Below are 9272 nucleotides of genomic sequence, written 5' to 3'. Positions count from 1 at the left end.
TCCATTTATTTGCCCTTCCAGATCTGCCCCTCTAGTCTTTTCCATCCCCCTCTGTTCCCAGGAGGCTGACCTCCAGAACTGCATCAAGGAGCTCCCTTGCTCTCTGTCTTCAAGTTGCTTGGGCCAGTGGAGAATCCCAGCAGGAGACAGATAGGGGGAGCAGAAAAATGTTGGGTTATGAATGCCCCTCACTGCCTCTTAGTTAAGTCGGCAGGGCTGATTGCATTCCTCCACTACAGGCCACAGCTCCTAAAAGGCAGCCCTTGCACACAGCTCCCTCTCCAGATTCTGTTAGCTGTTCTTTCCCTTTCTCCCTTAATTGGTCCCAGGGCACTGCATTCTCCCTCCTGATTTCCCTAAACTCTGCTCACACCTTTGTAAATAGTCCCTTTACTAAACTCACCTTGAATTATCCAGTTTGATTGAGCCAATGTGTTTCCCTGATCCATTTTACAAATGACAGTTTCCAAATCCCAAACATCAGACATATTCTGTCAATTGTCACAAAGCAATAATCATTTATTTTTTAAAGTCGTTTACAGGTATTTATAGGCAAATGGATTTCCACTTTAAGACAGATAAAGAATGTGAGATTAAAATAGCATGCAGACATTCCTTTTATTGTTTCCTTTTGTTTTAACTGTGTCTGTGGTATTTTTAAGTGCTGTATTTAACTACTATACTATTACCGTCAAATACTGATTATCCATGTGTACTGCTGACACCATTTACAGTCATTGCATCTACTTGTATCAGGAACTCTTGCTACCAAGTTAATACTCTGCTCAGCTAGACTGAGACCACAGCCCTGCTCTGTCTCTGATAAAAGTGATTAGACTACCCATACATTTCTACTATCTATACTCATGCTGATCCCCTCTTTAAGGACAAATGATCAAGACCTAAGGTATATGGAAAACTGGTGAAAAATACATTAATTCTAGTTGTGTAAGAGGAAACAAATCCATCTAAAAAATTAATGGCAGTAGAAATAAAAATCATAAGCCTTTACAGTAAAATATTAGAGTTCAGTATGCTTGGTTTCTAATGATTTCTATCCAAAAGTTTTATTTAAAACTTAGCAAATATATCACAATCACAAAGACTAAGTTGTATCTACATAGCCAAAATGAAATGGAGTTAAGGCAATATCCAGATAACTCAAGATTAAAAAAAAACAACAACATTTTTCTTGCAAAGGCAAGAAAAGGATGGAAGTAGTTTTCTGCTACTCAAACCAAATCCACTTTTATCATCATTCCCTGTATTCCAAAGTTTCAATATTTTAGACCGAATGGTTTGGAGTCTAAACTATGTGAATGTTGATCTCAGGTGTGCCATTCATTCTGTGAGTATGGACACAGACTATAGAAGAAAAGCTTAATTTTTTACCTTAACTATACAGACTGATTATCAATAACGACCTCTAACAAATGAAAAACTTGCTTTTTAGAGACTCATACTATAAGTTAGGACTGAAATAGTCCTCTGAATTCACCTAGCCCATTTAGCTCATTTTATTGCCAGGGAAACTGGAACCCAAACAGATTCAGCAACTTGCTGAAGGTCACACTGATAAGACTCAGCTTAATGCTTTTCTGTACACCACGCTTAATCACTCTGTTAGTTTACCAGTTGGCCTACATGTGGAAAATCTTTCCAAGTGCTTCATTCAATGTTTTTTTTTTCCTTCTGCATTTTGTCTGATCATATCTATACAAGGTGCCAAGGATATATGTAGGTGAGAAACTATGATTCAGTGTCAGCCGATCAAGAAGAAATTTTCCTATAATTTCAAATAGATTCTGTACTTTTACTAAGCATGAAACCAATGTGAATAGTAAATATGAAGAATACTGGTTTTGTTTGCCCTCTTTTAAATCCATGCACTCATGAGTTTTTTTTTTTTGTTTGTTTTTTTGTTTTTTTAGCAGGAAGAGGGGGAGAATATAATGAAATCAGAAATGACTGATAGATTTGGCCTCTTCAGGTTGTCACATGCTGTATTTAAACAGTCTGAATAGCAAACACTGAGAAATGCTAGGCCAGAGGATTTGGGCCCCAATCCTTTTAACCAGCAAATGGGACAGTCCAATGAAACAGACAGCCATGTTAGTGGCTTTTGATTTGATTCCACTGACATACACACAGTTCGAAATCAATGTCATATTTATTTTAACATTGCAGTGAAAAATGCTACTAAACAGAAAATGTAATAAAGTCAATAAGGCTCAAGAAAATTACTTATTTTTTGTAGCAAGAAAAGCTTTTTTTTTGGCAAATGGTTCTGTAGTCATAGAACATGAAGATACTTAGAATTAATCTCCCAATATGAAAATGTCCCCCAAATTATCAAGTTGAAAGGCACATACCACTGCCCCAGCAGTTCATTCAAGTTGTCGTTAGCATGTGAAATTTTAGTTGTGCTTTTAGCTTGTTATCAATGCATTATGGCCTTAAAAAGTGACATCCGTGCATACATATAATTTCTTTTAAAATGACCAACCCTCTTCCTCTTTTCTGATTTTCATTTCTGAAGACCAATTTTTGTTAGTTCTTCATTTTATAGAGGACCTGGTCCATAATGGTCTCGGAAAGATGCAATTCACAGTTTGTGCTCTATTTTATCTACAAAGTTTAAATTATCTTTGTGTCCTAATACAAAATGGGGTTTCTTGAAATATCAGTGTGATGGTGCTTCAATACTGTCATTTGTTGGAATGCAAAAGTGCTGGATTATTATCTTTTCTCACTGGTTGTTTAAGGCTTACTTCGCTTCCAGAAGAGATGATTGGCAAACTGTTATCCATATGGTATCTGATAAGGTGGCCGACATTATCAAATACATGATCCTTGGTCCTCACCTTGAAAAAGAAGTACAAATATATTTAGGTTAAATTATAGTAGTTCTCCTGAAAGATATAAATAATCAGGGGGAAAATGCCAGATATATCCCTGAAGTAGATACTTTGCTGAAAAAAGAAAAGGTACTTTTTTTTTTTTTTTTTTTTTTTTGAGACAGAGTCTCACTCTGCGGCCCAGGCTAGAGTGTAGTGGCACGATCTTGACTCACTGCAACCTCTGCCTCCTGGGTTCAAGCAATTCTAGTGCCTCAGCCCGAGTAACTGGGACTACAGGCACGTGCCACCATGCCTGGCTAATTTTTTTTTATTTTAGTAGAGATGGCGTTTCACTGTGTTGCCCAGGCTAGTCTTGAACTCCTGAGCGCCACTGCCCACCTTGGCTTCCCAAAGGGCTAGGAGAAAAGGTGCTTTTAAACTCTGTAGTCCCTAGTCAACAATTTTCTCATTCCTCATTACCATTTTAAAGCAACCATTCCCATAAGTTAGGAAAATGGTAGGCACTTGTCACCCAATCCAAATTTGCAATCAGCCTCTTTGCAGTATTATTCTTTGGTATATTCTATGTCACTATCTCTATAACTATTTAACTGGTTTGTATACAAGCATGAATCCCAGGATTGTAATTATCTTCTGTTAATCAGAGTGCTTCCGTATCACCTTGTCTCTGTCAGAAGCAGGCCTTTCTGAAGAAGTCCTACCTCCTACCTCTCTTTGGAGGCTCAGCATTCCTGTATTCTCCAAGAAGCCTCCTCAGACCTTTCTAATTGGCATTCATGTCTCCTTCCCACAGACTTCGTAGTAGCTGATTCACAGATATTTGTTGCGTGGAACTTACTGTCTGCATGCCAAAGAAATTCAATTTTCTTATGGCATGCCTTCTATGGAATTCCCTTCCTAGTACCCTATGCATAGACAGAAGCTGTACATTACTATCCATTGTGGCTCCACCAGCTTGGTGGCCTGGTTATACACGTGCTCCTGTTTGGAGGGTGGCTAGGAACCATCCAGGAAAGGGGAAGGCATGCAACAAGGCAGCACCTCGTTATGTATTTCTGCCAGCTCTCCTACAAGGGATTCTTGGAGTTCTGTCTAGATGTTGGTTTTTGCCATATTAAAATCATGCATAATTACTGTAATAATTAACACAATTTGAATATGGACTATGACTTAGATAGTATTGTACAAATGTTAAGTTTCCTGATTTTGATCTTTGTACTATGGCTATGGAAGAGAGTATCTCTGTTCTTACGAAATACACATTCAAGGATTTACAGAAAAGGACACAATGGCACCAATTTGCTCTCAAATGGCTCCAAACCTCAAACAGGTTTTCATCTCCTCCATCTCATTCCCATCCCCACCAAATCAGCTGACCAATCCTGCCATTCTATATTCTTAATGCCAAGTCACTCTGCCTTCTTCTTTGTATTTCTTCTGCCTTCATTCTGCCTCAGGCTTTCACTACTTTTTACCTAGAAGCCTCTAATTACTCTCTCTGTCTCTGGTCTTTCCCCTTCTCTTTAATCAATCCTGTATACAAGTGTGAAATTAATCTTTCAAGTACAGAGATTGTAAACAGGCCACTCTGGCCGAATGCCCCGTATGCTGTAGTTTGCTAGGGGCTAGGATAGGGAGGGGAGGTTACGCACAGAGAGTTTCAACTATTTTGAATTAAAAATAGGGAGAGTTCCTATAAAACTCTGGTTTTATGACTTATTTGAAAAAAATAAAATCTGGTCCCACTGGGCCTCTGCTCTGCATGACAGCATTTGGTTGGAGCTGAGTGGTGACTGCCCCCTTACACAGGGTATGTACCTTTTTTAACACAGCCCACTGTACCTTATGCTCACTCTATCCCCCGCCCAGCTTTATTCACTTACAGTACTGGCCTAGCCCTGCAGACACTTGTGTTTGTAACCTCACCCACACAAGATTTTTCACTGTGGTAAGAAACATATAACATGAGATCTGTTATATATGTATGTGTGTGTGTGTGTGTGTGTGTGTGTATATATATATATATCTGTTATGTAACAGTTAATACTGTACTATACACTTAACAGATTTTTAAGTGTACAGTACAGTATTGTTAACTGTTAAGTACAATGTTATACAGCAGATCTCTGGAACTTTTTCATCTTGCATGACTGAAACTTTATACCCATCAAACAGCAACTACCCATTTCCTTGAGAACACTGTAGCATAGGACAGGATTTCCCTCTTTTCTATGGTTGTTCTATGGTGTTCCACTATATGGATATATCATATTTTCTTTATCCATTCATCGTTTAGTGGATCTTTGTTTTCACCTCTTGACTATTGTGAATAATGCTGCAATAAACATGGGAGTGCAAATATCTTTTCAAGATCCTGCTTTCAGTTCTCTTGGATAATTACCCAGAAGTAAGGTTGCTAGATCATATGGTAGTTTTAATTTTTTGAGAAACCTCCAAACTGTGTTCCATAGAGGCTGTACAATTTTACACACCCACCAATAGTGCACGAGGGCCCCAATTCTTCATATCCTTGCAAACACCTGTTATTTTCTTCCTCTTTTTTAAAAAATAATGGCCATCTTAACAAGTGTGAGGTATTATCTCACTGTGGTTTTGATTTGCATTTTCCTGATGATTAATGATGTTGAGCATGTTTTCATATACCCGTTGGTCATTTTTTGGTCTTTTTAGAGAAATCTCTATTCATTCAAGTCTTTTGCCTATGTTTTCATTGGTTGCTTTTATTTTTTTGCTATCGAGTTGTAGATGTTCCTTACATATTTTGGATATTAACTCCTTATCAGATACGTTGTTTGCAAATAGTTTCTCTCATTCTGTAGGTTGCCTTTTCACTACGCTGATTGTTTTCTTTGCTGTGCAGAAGCTTTTTAGTTTAATGTAATTCCACTTCTCTAGTGTCCCTTTTGTTGCCTGTGGAAATACCGTTTTCCTTCTGCCTCTAGTTTCATTCCACTGATACTTGGCATGATGTCAGCCTCTTAAATTTGTCAAGACTTGTCTTGTTATCTAACATAATCTATTCTGGAGAGTGTTTTGTGTGCACTTGAGAAGAATATGTATTCTGTTGCTGTTGGATGGAATGTTCTGTATATGTATGTTAGATCCACTTGGTTCATAGTGTTGTTCTTTTTTTCCTCATTGATCTGTCTGGTGTTCTATCCATTATTGAAAGTGGGGCATTAAAACCCCCTACTGTTATTGTTTTGCTGTCTATTTCCCCCTTTAGTTCTGTCAATGTTTGCTTCATATATTTGGGTACCCTGATGTGCATATATATTTATAATTATTATATCTTCCTGAAGAATTGATCCTTTTATCATTATATCATGTCCTTCTTTGTCTCTTTTGACATTTTGACTTATTTTGTCTGATATAAGTGTGGCCACTCCTGCCCTCTTTTGGTTATCATTTTCATGGAATATCTTTTTCTAAACTTTCACTTTCAACCTATGTGTGTCCTTAAATCTAAAGTGAGTCCTTGCCAGGCATGGTGGCTCACGCCTATAATCCCAACACTTTGGGAGGCCAAGGCAGGTGGATCACCTGAGGTCAGGAGTTTGAGACCAGACTGGCGGACATGGTGAAAACTCATCTCCACTAAAAATATATAAATTAGCTGGGCATGGTGGCACACCCCTGTTGTCCCAGCTACTTGGGAGGCTGAGGCAGGAGAATTACTTGAACCCAGGAGGCGGAGGTTGTAGTGAGCTGAGGTTGTGCCACTGCACTCCAGCCTGGGCAATAGAGCAAGACTCCGTCTTAAAAAATACATAAATAAAATAAAATAAAGTGAGTTTCTTATAGATAACATGTAGTTGGATCTTGTTTTTTTTCAATCAATTCAGCCACTCTGCTTTTTGATTACAGAATTTAATATATTTACATTTAAAGTAGTTAATACTAGAGAAGAACTATTACCATTATTTTCTGTCTTAAAGCTTTTTTTGGTCCTGTTTTACCTTTCTTGCTGTCTTCCTTTGTGTTTCATTGATTTTTCATAGTGAATAGGCTTTAATTCCTTTATCATTTTGTTTTGTGTATCTTCTAGAAGTATTTTCTTTGTGGTTACCGTGGGGCTCACATAAAACACAGCTATAACAATCTGTTTTAAACTGATAACAACTTAACTTCAATCACATACAAATACTCTACACTGTTATTTCTCCACACACAATTTTATGTTATTGATGTCACCAATTACATTTTTAAATTTTGTGTATTCATTAACATATTTTATAGTTATATAGTTATTGCAGCATAATAACATTTTGGTTAACAACAGACTGCATATACAATGGTGATCCCATAAGATAATAATGAAGCTGAAAAATTCCTGTTGCCTAATGCAATTGTCCTGAAGAATTGACTAATGAATTGTTGGAACTGAAACAGGAAGGCATAGCTGAAGAGGAGACAAAAGGAAAAGAAAGTGCAGGCAAAGAAAAAGAAGAAGAACCCCCTCAAAAATTAACAAAAAGAGTTTAGCAGAAGCTTTTTCAGACCTTAACAGCTTCTTGAAAAGACTAAAAACATGGACCCCCAACACCAAAAGGTTTTCATTAATAGAAAAGAATGCTCATGTTGCATTATCTGCGTACGAGCAAATCTATGATGAAAAAAGAAACAAAGCAAGCAAACTGCCAAGGTCATATTTCTGAAAATAGTGACATTTTCTCAAGAGACTCAAGCAGGTCCTTTAGGAGATATTCTAGAATAAGGCATTGTTATCATAGGAGATGACAACTCCATGCAAGTTACTGCCCCTTAAAGACTGTGGAACAATATGTGGAGATAGAAGATGGTGATATTGATGATCCTGCCCCTGTCTAGTGCTAGCCTAATGCCTGTGTTTCTGTCTCTATTTTTAACAACAACAAAAAAGTTTAAAAGTAAAAAATATAAATAAAAAATTTTAAAATGGGAAAAACCAAATAGAATAAGGATATAAAGAAAGAAGATATTTTTGTACAGCTCTATAACCTATATTTTAAGCTAAGTGTTATTACAAAAAAGTCAAAAGATTAAAATAATTTAAATGTTTACAAAGTAAAAAAATTATGGTAAACTCAAGTTAACTTATTATTGAAGAAAGAAAATTTAAAAAAATAAACTTAGTGTGGTCTAAGTGCATAGTGTTTATAAAGTGTGCAGTAATGTCCTAGGTCTTTACATTCGCTCACCACTCACTCGCTGGCTCATCTGGAGCAATTTCCAGTCCTGCAAGCTTCACTCACAGTAAATGTTCTACATAGGTGTACCATTTCAAATCTTTTATATCCTATTTCACTGCACCTTTTCTATGTTTACATAAACAAATATTTACCATTGTGTTACAATTGTCTACAGTATTCAGTACACTAACGTGCTGTATAGGTTTGCAACCTACAAGCAATAGGCTATACCATATAGCCTAGGTGTGTAGTAGGCTATACTATCTAGGTTTGTGTATATATATTCAAAAATGTTTGCACAATGAAAAAATCATCTAGCAATGTATTTCTCATAACATTTCCCCATTGTTAAGTGATATATGACTTATTTTTCATATTTTTGTCTTTTAACCAGAATTAAAAGTTATTTTTATAAAGTTATAACCAGAATTAAAAGTTATTTACACACTGCCATTATAATATTACAGTATTCTGTGTTTTTCTATATATTTACCTTTACCAGCAAGCTTTGTACTTTCATATGCTTTCATGTTACTGTTTGGTATCCCTTTGTTTCAACTTGAAGGACTTTAGCATTTCTTGAAAGGCAGATCTAGTGGTAACAAACTCCTCATCTTTTGTTTATCTCAGAAAGTCTATATTTCTCTTTCATTTTTAAAGGATGGTTTTGGCCAGGCACGGTGGCTCAAACCTATAATCCCAGCACTTTGGGAGGCCGAGGCAGGTGGATAACCTGAGGTCTGGAGTTCAAGACCAGCCTGGCCAACATGGCAAAACCCCATCTCTACTCGAAATACAAAAAATTAGCCAGGTGTGGCGGCGGGCACCTGTAATCCTAGCTACTTGGGAGGCTGAGGCAGGAGAATCACTTGAACCTGGGAGGCAGAGGTTGCAGTGAACCGAGATGGCGCCATTGCACTCCAGCCTGGGTGACAAGAGTGAAACTTGGTCTTGAAGAAAAAAAAAAAAGAAGGGATGGTTTTGCCAGATAGAGTAGTCTCCGTTAGCAGTCTTTTTTCTTTTAGCATTTTGAATATATTGAACCCACTGATAGTCTTGCTGGGGTTATAATAAATGTGCTGATAGTCTTATGGAGGCTCTCTGGTACATAATGAGTCTCTTCTCTTGCTGCTTTCAAAATTCTCTGTTTTTGACAATTTGATTATAATGTATCATGATGTGAATGTCTTAGGGTTCCTCATAGTTGGAGTCCATCGGT

The 9272-nt window shown here is 37.1% G+C and overlaps 1 protein-coding gene across 1 annotated transcript in view; it reads right to left on the bottom strand.

The window, feature by feature from the left end:
* Positions 1-499: 499 nt before the first annotated feature.
* The window catches only part of SHC4 (SHC adaptor protein 4), a 136984-nt gene continuing 128211 nt past the window's right edge, over positions 500-9272 (bottom strand). The window contains exon 12 of the mRNA XM_055279042.2: positions 500-2864. Within this exon, the coding sequence (XP_055135017.2) occupies positions 2709-2864 (156 nt within the window). The 3' untranslated portion in view covers positions 500-2708. The remainder of the gene's footprint in view (positions 2865-9272) is intronic.

Source organism: Symphalangus syndactylus, chromosome 5 (genome assembly GCF_028878055.3).
Source record: "Symphalangus syndactylus isolate Jambi chromosome 5, NHGRI_mSymSyn1-v2.1_pri, whole genome shotgun sequence".
NCBI lineage: Eukaryota > Metazoa > Chordata > Mammalia > Primates > Hylobatidae > Symphalangus > Symphalangus syndactylus.
This window is presented reverse-complemented; position numbering and strand designations above follow the sequence as displayed.